Source organism: Lissotriton vulgaris, chromosome 12 (assembly GCF_964263255.1).
Source record: "Lissotriton vulgaris chromosome 12, aLisVul1.2, whole genome shotgun sequence".
NCBI lineage: Eukaryota > Metazoa > Chordata > Amphibia > Caudata > Salamandridae > Lissotriton > Lissotriton vulgaris.
The window spans coordinates 80,758,015-80,774,965 of record NC_141700.1 but is presented as its reverse complement, the minus strand read 5'-3'; the positions used below and the strand labels follow the sequence as shown (position 1 = coordinate 80,774,965).

General features: G+C 45.7%; 1 protein-coding gene across 1 annotated transcript in view; it reads left to right on the top strand.

Moving 5' to 3' along the window:
* The window catches only part of LOC147673382 (hepatic lectin-like), a 33,622-nt gene extending 19,096 nt beyond the window's left edge, over positions 1–14,526 (top strand). Inside the window, exons 4-5 of the mRNA XM_086947238.1 lie at positions 2,591–2,700; positions 9,856–14,526. Of these exons, the coding sequence (XP_086803364.1) occupies positions 2,591–2,700; positions 9,856–10,033 (288 nt within the window). The 3' untranslated portion in view covers positions 10,034–14,526. The remainder of the gene's footprint in view (positions 1–2,590; positions 2,701–9,855) is intronic.
* Positions 14,527–16,951: the final 2,425 nt, after the last annotated feature.

Sequence of the window (16,951 nt, the reverse complement as noted above, 5' to 3'; positions counted from 1 at the left end):
TAAAAGCGTGGTGGAGCGCAAGAAGAGATGAGCACGTTCACAACGCGAGACAGACCTCACTCTAGTTAACTAACCACACCAAACAACTGGCCACTATCTGTTGTCCCGCTCTTGTCCTCGATTTGAATTTATCATGACTTTACATCGCCGAACCACAATTGTCCTAGAGGGTGGAATATGATCTTTCAAGCATCCAGAAACCCAAATGTACAATACTTATTATGTATTTTGAATAATATAATCATGCAATACAACAGCTCAATTCAGCTGATGTTAAATAAGACTACAGCTTCCAGAAAGCATCTTTAAACTGAATGTGAACCCTGGAACGGAAGCATATGTCGTTAATGGGAAAGGAATGCACAGGTAAGTTAAAAGAAAACATTAAGTCGGGCCATATTAGATGCAATAATGCTGCACCTACACTCTTACCTGCCCTGTGATGCCGGTGATGAGTGCTACTTTCCTGGGCTTTCCGTTGCCCCCTGGGGAACCGCTGACTGCAGTGCCAGAGTGCTGGTTTTGGGCCATGATGGGTGGGCTGTCGGAGCTGTTAGAGGAGGGCACAGGTCAGAGCTCTGCGAAAAGGCTGGCAGGTACAGGTGTGGTGCGTGAAGGAGAGAAAGCCGGCGTGCAGGCTGGTACTATTTCCGCATTACGGGGGAGGGACTGGTGGAGGGCAGGTGTCCTAGTGAAGCACCAGTAGCAGGACGGGCATGGGCGGTGCCACTCCGGGCTGCAGGTGCGCCAGGGGTGGGGCTGGCAGGAGAGCTGTGGAGCCGCGCACCCAGCACAGGCTCCGCTGCTCACAGATGTAAAAGAGCCGCTCCACGGCATAGATCCTAGAATACTCATTTTAGCATCCACAACAATGCAATCTGCGCCCCAGGGTACTGTACCCCACACCCCCTCAAAATCGGTGCGTTGGGATAGAGTAAAAGCTGCAAATGGCACCGGAAGTTAACTGTGACACTGCTGCTTCTACCGCTGAGTAGTGGGGGCGGGGTCAGGGGGTGTTATCGGAGTCCGGTGACGCATCAGTGCTGGAAGGCACACAGTGCTTCTGATACAAAGAAAGGCGCTCTCGCTCGTGAAAGCGTGGTGGAGCTCGTGAAGAGACGCGCGCTTTCACAGCGTGAGACATGTCACAGCGCGTGTCTCCTAAAGCGCGCCACGTAGCAGCCCAGCAGGAGCAGGACGACCATGAGGAGGGTCTGGAGTTCGAAGCGCTGCCCGAGGGATCCACCGTCACCACCCACATGCTGGCCGGCTCGTGGCCGGCATCATGGAGCATTGCCTCATGTACCCCGTGGACTGCGTGAAGGTGCAGCTGGTGAGTGGGGGGGAGTGGGGGTATGTGCGCGTGTGTGGGTGTAGCTGTGTGTGTGCGTGTGTATATGTGTGGCTGTGTGTCTGTTAGCTGTGCGTGTGTATATGTGTGGCTGTGTGTGTGCGCGTGCGTGATCCATGGTGACTGAAGAGCATGCCAGAATCGGAGCTCATGTTCACGCGCGCGACCTGATCCGATTCCGGCATGCTTCACAAGGCGCGCGTCGTAATCTGATTCTGCAATGCTGTCTACCGTAGAAGCTCACGCGTGCGACCAAATCCCATTCTACAATGCTGCGCGTGCGCATCTCTTGTCTCCACTTTGGCTCGTTGTAAGCTGAGCCGACGACTATAGTTCTCGCAGCGAGAACGCGCTTCGCGCGCTTTCGCCAGGGCGAGACCTAATAAAACTGTAGTAACAGTGCAGGCTTCTTCCACACATTGGCCCAGCACTGGATGCTGCAACTGAGCAAGCTTCTGATCCATACACTGAACTATTCCCACACAGACTGCAGCAGTGTACTTACACATGTTTTAAACATGTACATCACAGGAAGGACAATGTAAATTTCTCTTACACACAGGAAAAGTACATCAAAGGCAGCATAAGTGCAAGCTACCTACAAACACAGCAGATGTAGCACAAGGAGTAACAAACATTTACCACAACAACATTTCTACAGCACAAGTTGTAATGGTCCAGGCAACCCTCACCGAGTACACAGGTAAATTACAGCTGACAGCTGTTCAAACCTCTTCTCATAAAATGATATATGGCAATGTATGGAGATGGTGTAAGGAGAGAGGGGACGATGTTATCAAATCCAGGATTAAAGACAAGAAAACAGGAAGCACAAAATATGCTTGCACTGAAACAAGCAGTGCTCACCACTCTGCTTTGACATTGTGGCACATTCTAATAAAGCTGGCGGTGGTTGCAGGCCTGCAGGAGTGCAACAGTGTTTTGATAGATCTCAAATCATACATAAATTTAATTTAAATTTAATTTAATTTTTGAAGGCACATTTTAGTGCGAGTGGTTGCTACACCACAAGTCAAAAGACCTGTTACTCCCAGCAGGCATTTTTCCATCCAAAGGGTTTTGGTCAGTACATTTTCAGCATCCTTGCATGCACTCAGCTCCGTTGAATCTATGGGTTGTCTGGCATCAAAGGTGGCACCCAGTGACAGGTCACAAATACCCCAAGTACTCTGAGATTTGTGATCTTTCACAGAACCTGTTCCCTTTGCTCTCCTACAGCACTTTATCACAAACAAGACTAAGACGGTTGTCCACTGGATTGGCCTGACGGACAGGGATCAAGAAGGTGCCTGGAAGTGGGTGAATGGCCGCAGTTTACAATCCGAAGCGTAAGTCGCCTTCCAAGCAAAACCTACATAATTTATATTTCTGTATATTATAGTTTTCTTGTTTTACCTTATTTTATTTACCAAACCACCGAATCTAGAACAGCGACATGTTAACTAATGATAATAAGCATAGGCAAAGCCAGTAGGTTTCGCTTATTTGTAAAAGGGCATCTTCAGTCCTTGGTGAGTTTGTGCAAGCAATAACTCATGTAATCTGCTCAGTCATTTATACTTGAACTCATTTATCCAATCAGCTATCACATGGCTCATTACTGTATCATTACATTTGTCAAAATTGATGTTGTCAAGAAAGGTTGTATGAAAGGAACCAAGGAATAGATCAGATTAAATAAATGTGTTCAACTCAGAATCTAGAATTGATAGTATTAAACTATTTGCAACCAAATAGGAGATGGCTGACAAAAACGAGATCAGAGATGTAATTTCACAGGTGGAAGTAGAGAAATAGAAAGAAAGTCCAAGGATCACATACCATTGAGCCGCAGTTTGGGCTTGTCTTCATATTCAGACTGTACTCTATAAACACCCAGGCTGCAAATAGGGTGGCATTTACCTGATGTACAGTTAGGGGCCCATTTTGATTGAAGCGTATTGGAATTGAGGATGATGTACTAGTAGGGGAAGGTATTTACCATACTGAGGTCACCAAAGAGCACATGTGATTTCAACAGCTTGTACTAAAAGCCTGGAGTGCACAATTTGCTCCCAGGTTGAAATCCTGAGTTTGGCTGCATTCGGGAGATTGTACCCAAATCAGAATTGTCAATGGAATGAAGGCGTGAGCTGTAAGTGGCAGACGATGAAGGGGAAGAGAAGGAGTGGAGCTTTGTATCCTTCTGAAAGACTTTTCACACAAACCCCAACTTCAGGAAAAAAATGTGCAGGAGTAAATTGAGGAATGATAATGAGAGGGGAAAGGAGACAGTCAGTAGCAGAGAAGAGTGGGTACGGCTGAGAGGAAGAGAGCATATAGAGGACACAAGTAGAGCAGAGTCATAATAAAACAGGGGCCTGGCAGACAGATAAATCAATGAGATAGGGCAATCTCTTCCAGGCGATTTGAGTCAAAACTTTATTCAGCACAATCTCAATGGACCATAAAAGAACAAACAGTATAAAATTTCTACAACAACAGAAGTTAAAAATGAGTTTAAAAATACTGGGTAGTGATCATGCAATAGTAGTAGACAGCTCAGCTAAAAAACATTAGCTACAATTAGCACCTAAGTGACTTCCCCAGCATAGAACTACTAAAGCTACACAAATGTAAAGTTTAAAAAGACAGGGGAGTGATCAAACAATAATGATAAACAGCTTAGCTAAGAAACATCATCCGCAAATGTAAATGTAAATGTAAATGTGCTGGACTTGGAAAGCGCACAGCTGCCCGTAAGCGTCCCAGCGCTTGCTTAGGGAACCCGTCCTGGTATTCCCCTGTGAGAAACCACGGCAGGGTGTCCACAAGGTGAAAGCCAGGCATCCCGCCGCGAGGGGCCGTAGTGGAGATTAAGCAAGCTATTGCCCAGAGTCACAGAGTGTGACCCCGTGAGTTGAGTAGGCACCAGAGCGAGAATTGTCGAGTCCGTGGAATTTTGAGCCCGAGACCCGCCGAGGCGGGGAATCGAACCCTGGTCCACAGTCGATCTCAGCTTCCGGGTCTGCCGCCTCTAACCACTGAGCCACGCTTCAGCAACCGCAATATGAAAACAAACTATGCACAGCATTAATGGGAGAACCATCTAAAATAGGCAAAAACTACGTGTAACTAGATATGCTTTTTCTAGTTTGAATCACACACCATATGTAACAGGCTATTCAAAAGCACATAGTGTGATCCTCCAATGTGCACAGGTACTGTGGAGCAACATTACAATCATTGATACTATATTCAACCAAGGTCGGTATCAAGAAAAATCTCCTTGGACAGTCATAGAAACAAGAGAATAATGTACAGTGCTGAGTACTTTGCTTAAAAAGGCCATCACATGGGCACGGTACTGGGCCCCTCTGCCAATGATTCATGATGGGAAAGGTAACAAGGTGGTATTCGATGCCAAGCCGCCGCCTTGTAAGGACAAAGGGGTGTTGAGTGTTGTTCATTTAGAAAAGATACAATTGGAGGCCCTCGGGTAAGGTGCCCGACAAATTAGAGACAATTGTTGATTTTTGGACTCAAGAAGAGCCCTCTTTTCTTTCCTAGCACATAGAAATGAGGCCTTAACCTCACGTTTGTGTAAAGCAGGGTTTCTGTTGGGGACTTGGAGCATGGAGGTATCAAACAATGATTTAGAGACCTTGTTAATCTAGGAGAGCCGCTGTATTTTAAAGACATGGTCTAACACTAGACAATCCAGATTGATGAATTTTGCAAAAGGTGTTTCGGTTTTAGCCCGAAGTGAGTGCTAAGGTAAGTTTGGTTTAAGAGGGAGCAAGTCCCCAGGGGGCTTAGCCCCCACTTCCTTATGCACAATAGTGGATAGTGTAGAGGCAGGGGTAAACAAAAGGCCCCTAAGAAAAACATTATCTTCCACTTGAAGAGGACAACAAGACGAATAACCTCCCAGACACCCTCATACATAGCAGCAGAAAGGGCTCTTGCTTTGTAAATGTTGACTATTTCCCTAATGGATCGACTGCTAAGTTTACGGGGGAACCTAAAATTTCCCTTGCACACTGTACTCATTTTCAATTGCTCTTTTTAAATATGTTAAGCCCATAAACCATTGTTAGTGAAAAGGATATCTAAGTAGCAAAATGAATTGAGCTTTACGATGGGAGATCCCACTTTTGGATGTTTCTACCACAGGTCATCGTAAATGTTTTAGCTATAGTGATCCTTAATTTCCTAGCCTCCATAAAGTCTGCAAAAGTGTTCATCAGTCTCTGCAGACCGACAGCACCCCTACATCTTAGGACCATGTCATCTCCATTCAAAAGTCCTGGGGCCGAACGTCCACGAGCCATAGACGAATTGGCCTGCAGACCCTGCAGGGCACCAACCACTGCATTGATAAAAAGGAATGGATTAGGACGCAGACCTGCCTGAATCCCCTCTTGATGTTAAACGAGGGAGACCATTCTCCATTCCAATCCAATCAGCATTTATAAAGCGTGGCTAATCACCAAATAGGGTATCCAGGCGCTTGCAGGCCCCTGAGTCTTATTCGAACAGCCAGGTCTAGAGGGCCATTCAGAATTCTAGAAGTGAGGTGATGGTTCGGAGGTGTGTGGGGAGGCTGTGCCAGGTCTTTGCTGTGATGTAAGAGATGGAGCGTCCGCCACTTCTGCATCGGTAGATGTGGGGAGTATGGGCAATTCAAAGGGAGGCGGAGCATAGTCCTCTCGACGGTTAGTGAAAGTTCAGGCGGTGGTTAATGTAGGCAAGTCCTTGGTTTTGTAGAGCCAATTGGCATCTCTTCTGTACGGGGAGCCAGTGGAGGTTCCTGACGTGGGGTGTAATGTGGGTTCGTCGGAAAGGCCAAGGATGAGTCTGGCTGCAGCGTTCTGTGTGGTCTGAAGTTTCTGTAGGAGGGGTGCTGTGAATCCTACATAGAGGGCACTGCCGTAGTCTGGTCGGCTGGTGATGAGGGCTTGTTTTATGGTGCATATTGTGTGTAGGGGAAGCCTCTTGAAGATCTTACGTAGCATGTGCAAAGTGAGGAAACAGGCAGAGGAGACGGCATTGATCTGTGATTTCACCCTGAGCTTGTTGTCTATGATGATTCTGAGGTTTCTGGCATGGTTGGAGGGAGTGGGTGCTGGTCCTAGGTGTGATGGACACCAGGAGTTTGGAATATTAAAATCGCCAGCCCATAAAATGGGACAGTTAGAGTGAGTTAGATAAAAAAAGCATTTAAATCCACAGATGGAGAAGATATCGCAGTGGGTGGAATCAAACATGATATTATAAAAAATAATTAACATTAGATCCGACCCGCCTCTGAAAGATAAAAACAAAAACTGGTAATATGGGAAGGCAGTGACAGACCTTCTAATAATAACAGCCAACAAATTAGAAATTAAAACCTGCAGACTGCCGCAGGCCCGACCTGATGGAGACGGTGTAGCAGCAGTGAATATGGAGGAGAAACCTTCAGCATGGGTTGGTTCAGCACGCCAGGTTTCCTGGAGGCTTGAGAGGTTTCAGTAATACTGAGCCAGTCTGGGACCTTTCATTTGTTTAAGAGTCCAGAAATATTCCATTAAGTGATATTACGTACCCCATCCTAACCGGAGGGCATTGGTGGAATGCCTCTGTCGGGGGGACCAGGCAGCATTGACTGAAACCCCTAACAGCCTGAGAGTGATTTAAGAGGGTAGGAGCAGTAGGTTAAACTACAGGCTCATGAATATGACAGAGAGAGGGACGGATGTTATCAGTAAGGCCAGCCAGAGAGATTGGCTGAGGTGTACCCCACCTGTCAAATTGTCACTCAACCACCTGCAGGTCGCTCAAGGCTGCAAACCTATTAAAGAGAGGAAGTTGAAAAAGACGATTACCAGTGGAGGACTGACCAGGAAATAGATTGTCAGGGGCAAGATGCGCATGGTGCAGGTGGCTTTAGAAAACGTCAAGTGGGAGAAGCTTAATGTTTACGGAATTAAAGAGGCGAGATTAGGACATCTAGCCCGCAGACCTAGAGTACTTAAAATTAATAATAACCCAATCTCCCTTAAAGGACTTCTTAGATGGGCCAATCCACCCAGTCCTTCTTCCCAACAGAATGTGACCAGCTTTAGAGACCGTAAAGATAAACGTGGAGGACTTTGTTCTTTAAATGGTCTGGGGACTCGCTGATATGCAGAGACCGGGGAGGGACGTTCGTCATTATCACAAAATAAGGACAGCAGCCAGGTGGTAAATTAATGATGACATCATTCTAATACCCCTCCTCTAGCCCTCCTGTTCCCCGATCCTCGAATTGAATGACCCAGTCGGCCATAAAATGGCGTGGTGCTGCTGGTAATGCTAGCTAGGTTCTTACGTCAGCACTAAGGGGTTGGGTGGATAGTCCTAGAGGACTTACCCAAAAGTCAATTCCCCTCCAGAGTGTAAGGCCCTCCCATATCACTCAGCCCAATATCTACTTGAGACTGTTCTAAAGGGTAGTGGTGCTAAATGGGGTGGGGAGTGTCTGTCCACAGAACAATTGGGTGGGAAATAGTGTTTGTTTGGAGGCAACTCAGGGCAAGAGTGCAGAGGCCTGAGCATGAGGAAGTTGAGCAGTTATACTATTAGGGGAGGTAGGGAGACTTGATGTAACGTTGCACAAATGAGTTTTGACAGCCGCCAACCGCACAAGCACTGGAGTAAGCAGAGATCCCACCTCCCCTCACAGAATCTGGTAGTTTCCTCTGGAAGAGCTCCAAGTCCACGGCAACAGACTTAGTAGTCCTCGCTGGGCTGGTATCAAAAGCACGAGTTAAGGGTTTTAATATAGAGGGCATCGTTCTTGAACCCTGGCATCTTTTTAATGTAGCGGGCGCCCATGTTATGTGGAGACGTTCTATCCACTCCAACATTCCACCCAGGGACCGAAATTAAAGATGAATTAGGTTTGGACTTAGTTGGAATTGGGGCTTTATGTTTCACCCTCCTGGGTGCTGGGGCAGATTAAACAAACAATAGCAGATCAATAAAGCAATAGTCCAGCCTCAGATATGCCCTGTGCCCGGGCACAACCCGGTTGCTTCCTACACTGTGGAATTCAAAGCACCACCCTGGCTTTGCTGGACCCTGGGTCCTAATCTTTAGTGGGACAGACATTCCCTGTGGCACAATGCTGCAAAGCGTCCCATGCTGCAGGATGAAGCCAGCGCTTAAAAGCGCTCCCCCGGTGTTGCTGGATCCTCCTGGATCCTCCTCCTAAGTGGCCCAAGGCATTATGGGACAGGTAGTCCCTGGCTACGCAGCGGTGAAAAACATCCAGCTCAGCGGGATGAAGGCTGCGAGTAAAAGTGCTCCCCCAGCACTGCTGGACCCTGGGCTCTTCTTCTCAATGGCCTAGGGCAGTATGGGACAGGTAGTCCTTGGCTACTTGGTGGTGCAATGCGCCCCGCTCAGCGGGATGAAGACTGCACTTAAAACTGCTCTCCTGGTGTTGCTGGTCCACCCCTGGCCTGGGCACAGCCCTGCTGCATCCGATGCAGTTGCTGGACCCTGGGCCCTCCTCCTCAATGGCGCAGGGCAGTATGGGCAGGTAGTCCCTGGGGGTACAGTACAGCTGCAAACATCTTCCTGGCTTTATATAGCTTGACAAGACCATGGGAGAAGATTCACGCAGAAGGAAGCCAAACTTGAGGAGATTTGCTTCCAGGCAGAAGGCAAGGAGAAAAAAAGAATACGTCAACCATAGAGTTCTGGTCAGAAGGAGCAGGAGGAGGGCAGTCAAAGTCAAGGCTGGTATGAGTAGAGGAGGGAGGGCTGCAGGAAGAGAAGAACAAGAAGAGGGGGGTTGGGAAAATAAGTCAAATGAGAGGAACGGGGGAGATAGAGTTCTGTGGTGATGGATATGGCTGAGCCGCACAATTTCTTCAGGCTTTCCTCAGTGCTCTGTGTAGTGTGATAGTAACATTGTGAGGAAGATCACTCTATCAACAGGGCTCCTTTCCTGATTCTCTCTCTCTCTCTCTCCCCCCCCCCCCGCCCCCCTCTCCTGGTCAGTCTTTTCCAAATTAATCCCTTTGAGACTTCCCAGAGCTGCCTGAACCCTAACATGACATCCTGAGCAGGATTGAAACGTAAAACGCAATGCAACACACAAGAACACAACACATAAGAGAGAACAGCAAAACCCAATACACGAATCACACAGCAGTTGCCGCATAGCATAACATGGTGGGCTTATGCGGGTGCAGGTGTTGCCTCCATTAGGTTGACCTATGGCAATACTGTGGGGTGGAAAAACCTCTTAAACATGAGGTAACAGAAAGAATGAGACAGTCAGAGATATCTAAATCAGGAGAGTACATCTCGGGGAAAAAAACATCTTTTGTACTCAGTAGATGTAATGCACACTGCATCTCAAGCCCTGGTCAGAGGTGGTCAAGTCTGGGAGTCAGTGGACGTTTAATGCATTCCCTTCAGACATTTTCGTAAACTGAAACATGTCTTGCTCCTTATGTTTTTTTTAGATTTTGGGACTTTGCACAACCTGATGACTTTGGAAACGCAGAGGATTGCGCCACAGTGGGCTTTAAAAGACTGTCCGGAGGAGCTTCGAGTCTCTGGAATGATGACCGTTGTCAAAATGGATACAAATCCATCTGCGAAAAAGAGGTGGAGGACAGTAAGATGGATTTCACCCCGTGAAATACAGAGCGCCAGACAATGGATCGCCTTTAGTTCAGCCCTTTTATATTGAAAAAATAATAGGCCACATTACCTATAGCGACTGAAAGCACTTGGGGCAACAGGGGTTAGCTTGTCAATATTTGAATAATAGTGGCGCCTAATTCCCATGTATAAGAGAAAGAGAAATATTTTGCTTAAATAGATTTCTGGAATGTTTTCATTTTAATTTTGCGTTTTTAGAAACAGTGAATGCAATGTATTGTAAATAGATGAAAAATGTTTTAAAAGAAAAGTCTTCTAAAGGCCAGAACCAGTGATAGTGTAAACTATGAAGAACAAGCATTTACAATGCAACGGTTCACGCTTTTGCCAAAGTTAGAGCTATCGGCATTGTAAATGACAACATTTTTATTTATGTGTTGGTTTTGAAAACAGATAAATAAATGGCATTGTCATTTACAATGCCAATAGCTTAATCTCTCGCAAATGCGAGACCTATTGCATTTGCACCCACACACACACCCACAAAGACTCACACACACATAGACTCACACACAGAGACTCACACACAGAGCCCCCCACACAGAGCCACACACACACACAGAGCCACACACACACACAGAGCCACACACACACATAGAGCCCCCCCCACACACAGAGCCCCCCACACACACAGAGTCCACACACACACAGAGCCCCCCCCACAAACAGAGCCCCCCACACACACAGAGAGCCCCGCACACACACAGAGAGCCCCCCCCACACACACACACACTGAGACTACTCCATCACACGAATAAAATTCAATTCAAAGCATTATGCATTCACGCTATCTACACTGCTGTTATGCAGTAGAAGGCGTTTCAACATGGTAATGCTCTTCATTCCTCTGTGGGAAACAACAAACACAGGATGTAAACAATGGCCATGTTCAAATAAACCCATTTCAGGTTCCTGTGTCCTATAAAATATGGTTTTGCTAAGGTTCTTTCCAGGAACTTGGATGTGAGAGATCTCCACAGCACCCCTCAAGACATTAGTATTTAAGAGATCTGCCAATCTTCCTTTCATGTTCTCAAGCCCCTCCAACCCTGTGGTCTCCACAACTCCTCTGCATGGACCTCTGTACTCTGGATCTACAAAGTTCTGGTCCGGTCATCGAGCAGAACTCTGGCCAACACAATTCAACTCCAGACTGCAATGCTTCAACACCCCCAGCACTAACTAGTTCCTGCACAGTTTCCAACCAGGCCTCTGCACAATCCAATGTCTGCTCACAAATTCCTCATTCAACCCCAGAAGTTTATACTTTTGCATTCAGCCTTCCATGACGCACCAGAGCCTATACTTAGGTCACTTACTCGAGAAGATATGTGGAGGAGAATGAGCTCCAGCGGTGTACGGTGTACCCCAGTACTCTACTCTCTGACACCGCCGCCATCTTACCAGCAGCAGCACCCCTGCCAGACTATCGAGGCAGAGAAAGGACTAAGGTCCAACGCGCAACGCAGCGCTACGGGTGAAAAATGTTTCATAAGCGGCCATCTTGAAAATAAGACATTAATCAGCCTGTGACCAACATCTGTAATACAACAGCAACCGATTCAGAATCTATGTTTTTCTCGATTGAGTAATTTATTGAGTTTTTACTTATTGATATAAAAATGTATTGTTTTATCAACAATGTAACTATGGAGAAAATGTTTCCTCTTACTAATAAGTTACTTTTAAGTGTGTTTAAAATATATAGAAATGCATCGAATTTCAAAAACATCAAATGTTCGCTTATGTAGTGGAAAACAAATCAACGCGTTCGTGTGTGCTTTACTAAAAGATGGCTGTTTCCGGAATTAAGTGGTACAAATACCCACACCCACGATTTACTCTTTGAATACCAATTGACACCTTTTCCTGTATTCGTCTCAAAAACTATAGAGCGGATTATCAGCAAACAAAAAAAGATCTGTTCATAGCAAATTTCTAACTTCATACCAAGCTTAGTGTAAACCTGTTCAATGCTCTACTTACGTATCGAAGAATTAAAATCCATATTAGGCTTAAAAAATGGGCAGTGCTTAATTTTGGGGACCGGCACTTATTTCTCTGTATCAGATATTTCCCTGGAGTAACAGAGCGAACAGTATGCAAAGGAGAAATAAACAGGAAGAGCAAAACAGAAAAACAGTCACCAAATGAAACAGCTGGCTTCAACCTGCAAGAGTGAGGTAACGGGCTGGGAGTGTCTGGCAACGGAAAAAATGCGGAGGTGGATTCCGGACTTCGCAGCTTTGCTATTCGTCACTGGCACATTTTATAACGACGACAACGGATGTGAGAGCAGAGTTTTGGGCACGAGCACTTATTATTTTACAAAGAAAGCACTGGTATTGGGAAACATTTGGATCGATCACATGTGTCCTAACGGCTAGAGTGAGGGGAAACCAGGTTCGAGTCCGGCAGAGAAGCTTAACGTCTTGTGATTCTGGGCAAATCACGTAATATCCCCGCACCTAACTAAAAGGAGCGTGTCTGCCTGTAATGCAACTGGTGCTCATGTAAAGCGCTCTTCTACCCTCGGGTCATGTTCGCACTGTAAATTAAATCTCCTAAAAGTACCTATACTTTAACCAAGTACATGACATTTAATCGAAACAGTTGGAGGTGGACGGGATAAACATTTACTGAATTGTATGCGGATTCTTTGTATGCAGGGCCCCGAAGCGGCGACTGTGGTGATCCGCGAGGGGGGGCGGGAAACGAGGGGGGGCGGGAACAAAGACACCTCTTGCCCAAGCGGCGACTGTAGTGATCTTCGAGGTGGGGCGGGAACAAAGACAAGGACAGCGGGAGGGGGGACGAACAGCGGGAAGGTGGTCAGGATAAAACCACGCGGGACAGGGACGAGGTTAACAATGAAGAAAAACACGGTGTAAAAAAAAAAAAAAAGTAAATGCCCACAACTTCATGACGGAAAAAAGGGATGGGGCTTTAAAAAAAGACAGGAACGCCCTCGAATCTGCTCCGAGAATGATTGCCACATCTCTCTTCCAATGGCTAGCCTCCATTTATGGAGCTAGCCAATGGAAGAGAGAGGCGGGTTAAAGCCCCATACTGGAGATCAAAAGATTTTGCCTGTGGGACACTGCTGCGCAGTGAACGCCAGGCGAAACCTAAAAAGGGTGACAGTTGAAAGAAAAGGCCCACTTCAGTAAGTTAAATAATTTCTGACATTTATGGTAAGAAGGAGTGCTTCAGGAATTATTATTCAAAACAGTACAGTACAAGAAAGGGTGTTATCTGTGGAGTGGTATTCTCAATGGACATCTGTAGTGTGTATACTTGGGCCTCCTAAGCAATAATTTCACAGTCCTCAATACAACGTCTCCTGCTGGGGTGATCTTTACCTGCAGGGGAAATTCCGGACGTTGGCGCAACTAATTGCTAAGTCACCGCCCTCCCCCATGGATATCTTTATGTACGTCGGACTACGACAAGGCCTCAAAGACTACACCCCCATGTACCTGCAGGAACCTCCTGACATCTTACCATTATGCCACGTTCTGCGCACTGACAGCGCCTCACATTTAGTGTGTACCCTCTACCACAGCATATCTACTGACATCACTTACTCCCCCTTCTCGGATAGGGACAAATGGTCTCTTGAGCTGGGACAAGCCCCTACTGATCAGCAGTGGACATACTGCTGCACACAGACTACTCTAATTTCCTCCAGCAGAAGGCTACGTATCATTCATTATAAATTTCTACATCGCTTATATTATACCCCAGTCTGGATCCACAAGTATGGACTACGTGACAGTGATAAATGTTACAGATGTGGCTCAGACGCGGCTGACTTTCTACATCTGGCCTGGGAATGTAGCTCTGTGCTGGCATACTGGCAGCAGGTGATCACAGCCCTAGAACTCATGATCTCCTCCACATTGTCCCCCACTCCCCTTTTCCCCCTTCTTGGCTACACGGAAACACTTGCTGCAAAACACTGCAAAATTTGTCGCCTTTAGCCTGTTGTTGGCCAGGAGGCGCGTGGCGTACAGATGGGGCAGCGGCAGAGCACCTAAATTTAAGGAATGGCTTGGTGACATGATTTTTTGGCAGGACCAGACATTTACTTATTCAGAACTCCTGCCGCTCTCTGCCCGCCCCAGAGATATTTGGGATCCACTTATAGCCTATCTCCTTGAACACCCCTTCGCGAAGGACTGTGACACTCCCCCCCCCCTCAGCGTCCCGCCCCATACCTTGACATTTGATCGTTATCATGTTGCATAGATGTGGAGGCCTGTTCTTGATTGTCCTCTCTTTGCGTTCCACTCAGGGAATTTGATACGAAGGTGATGCCAAAATACTCTCATTTGATGTATTGCTTATGTACTTGTTGCATATTTATTACAATATGGGTCACATTCTAATGCTCCTATTCCATTCTGCTGGACCTTGTCTTATGTTGTCATACTACTGTTCAGTCGCTACCATGCTTGTGCCTATCTGTAAACCACGTATATCACGTTTGTTGTACTTGTTGGAAACTAATAAAAAGAAAATAATATTAATTTCAGTCCTTGAGATTGAAAATTTAATGTGCTTTTGCTACTTTTGAGGTCGAGCCTGGGCAGCGCATGCGCTGTTCTGCGAGGCATGCTGTATTGAAGTATGGAATAGAAGCCCCGCCCAATCTCCGCCCATATTTGTCATTGGCTTGTGTCATTGTGCATCGTAAATGCTGGCTTCTGATTCGTTATTAGGCTGGTTAGTCCGCCTTTTCTTCATTTGTAACCTCCCATGACGACTGGCCCTTTAAGGTCGGTTTTTACACAGTACACCTTATTTAGTCTGAAAGCACTAGAGGACGTCAATGGTACCTCGTCGATCTCCATGTGTAAATTCTGAATTCAGGATTATTTTCTGTGGCAAATTCAAGGTTTGACCTCTTCTTCTATTAGAGCATAGAAGACTACTATATTTCATGTAATATGGAGTCAAGCAGAATTCCTGTTGTGACCCAAATCGCATAACAGTGAATATTAGAACAAAGGCCTTAGTACTTGGCAGTGTGAATTAACTGTTTACTTTGGTACAATTGGACATTGTCAGCAGTATGGCCATATACCAGCCATCTTAGTTTGGTCTGTAACTGGGCTGCGTCTCACGCAAATAGATATAGGTTATAAACTGAGATATATTTATATAGCTGTTTGTCGATACTAAACATCTTTGACAATTTCTAAGTAACTGTTATCAAAAATAAAAACAAACACAGAATATGCTTTTAATATTCTCACTTCAAGGCAGAAACTATGGAAGAGAGAAGAACTTCATAAATTAGATAGTCTCTGTGGTGCAGTGAGAATATTCTCAAAAACAGGCCTGACTAAATCACCAACTGGCTATACAACAATTTGAAATATATGTCTCTTTGCTGCAGGGACATTGCATCCATGCCTCTTAAGAATGGGTTACACCTGAAAGTTACTCCCAACAGTTGTCCTTTGATGCTTATTAAGTGCACACTGACCCTCTGATGCTTGGGAAGCGTGGCCAACCCATCTATGGCAATGATTACTATCAGTTAGTACAAAAAGAGAACTGGAATACAAAATGTGTGATAAAGCTGGGAAAGCTGGGATATTTTATGAAGCCAGTGGTCCATAGAAGCAACTGAGGAGAGGGTTTGACCAATTGAGAACAACCTGCGTGAAAAGTGCAGCACGTACTCGGTTTTCTCTCTTGTAAGGAAAAGAAGGAAAACTGAAGTGTAATATTGTGCTTTGCATATGTACAGGAAGGAAGGGGTGTAGCGTGTGCTGAGGCATGACATCTGGGAAAATAGGTCAGAGGTGGACATCATTCTGTTTGACAAAAAGACAATGTATTGCACTGAAGCACAAGAAAGAAATGAAGAAAGTGAAGTAGAACAAAAGGAGGAAAGAGAGAGTGAGAAGTAGGAGGAAAAGAATTAAAATAAGGAGTGCGAGGGCTAGTAAGAGACGGAGGTGAAGAAAATGGAGGAGAGGAAGATATAGAGACAGAGAGAGAGAAGAGGAAAAAGAAAATAGGGAAGCTGGAGAAGGAGGAAATGGAGATGGGGAGTGGAAGCAGGGGGAGGAATAGATTGAGAGTCAGGAGGAGAAGTCTGAATGTGAGAATGAGGATGGGCTGGAGAAGAATACAGAGTATAGGGCAAAAGTAGTCCGGTGGGAAACAAAGGAGAAGGAGGAAAGTGAAAACAGCAGGGGGTGGTAGGAAGGAATAATGAATTGGAGGGGGAGAAAGAGGAAAGAAAGAAAGAGAGATACATTAAGAAGGACATGGCAAGGGAGAAGAAGGCACAGAATACTAAGAAAAAGAGAGGAAGAAAAGAGTGGGGGGAGGCACATATTGAAGAAAGGATGAGAAATGGAGAAGGAATAGAAGGAGGAGGGAAAGGAGAATGGGAAGTAAAAGAATAGAAGGCATAAACGTACAAGAAGCAAAAGGAGAAAGTGGAGATGGAGGAAATATAGAAATGGGAGTATGCAGAGTAGAAGAAGGGAAGGAAGGAGTCAGTGTGAGGGAAGCAGGAGATGGGTGGAACAATAAGGGAATGGAGCAAAAGGAAGGATGAAGACAGAAGATGCTTTCACTAGATCCCAGAAAGAGCCAATATGCTTGGTTTAGTTCATCAACTTACATGATTGTAATGAGCTGAATAGTAAAGATGGTTTGACCATGGCCACCTATTGCAGCACTGTTGAAAAGACAGTGTCTGTGAATTATCAAGAAGATATTGAGAGTTAAACTACAGATGAAATCCTAAATATGTATTTACATTTGATACATTTTGTGGTGTGACATGTCATGGTCAAATTATGGTACTGTTTATTTTTTTACTTTAAGAAAGCATCAAATTGCGCTTAAACATGTGTCATCAGGTTA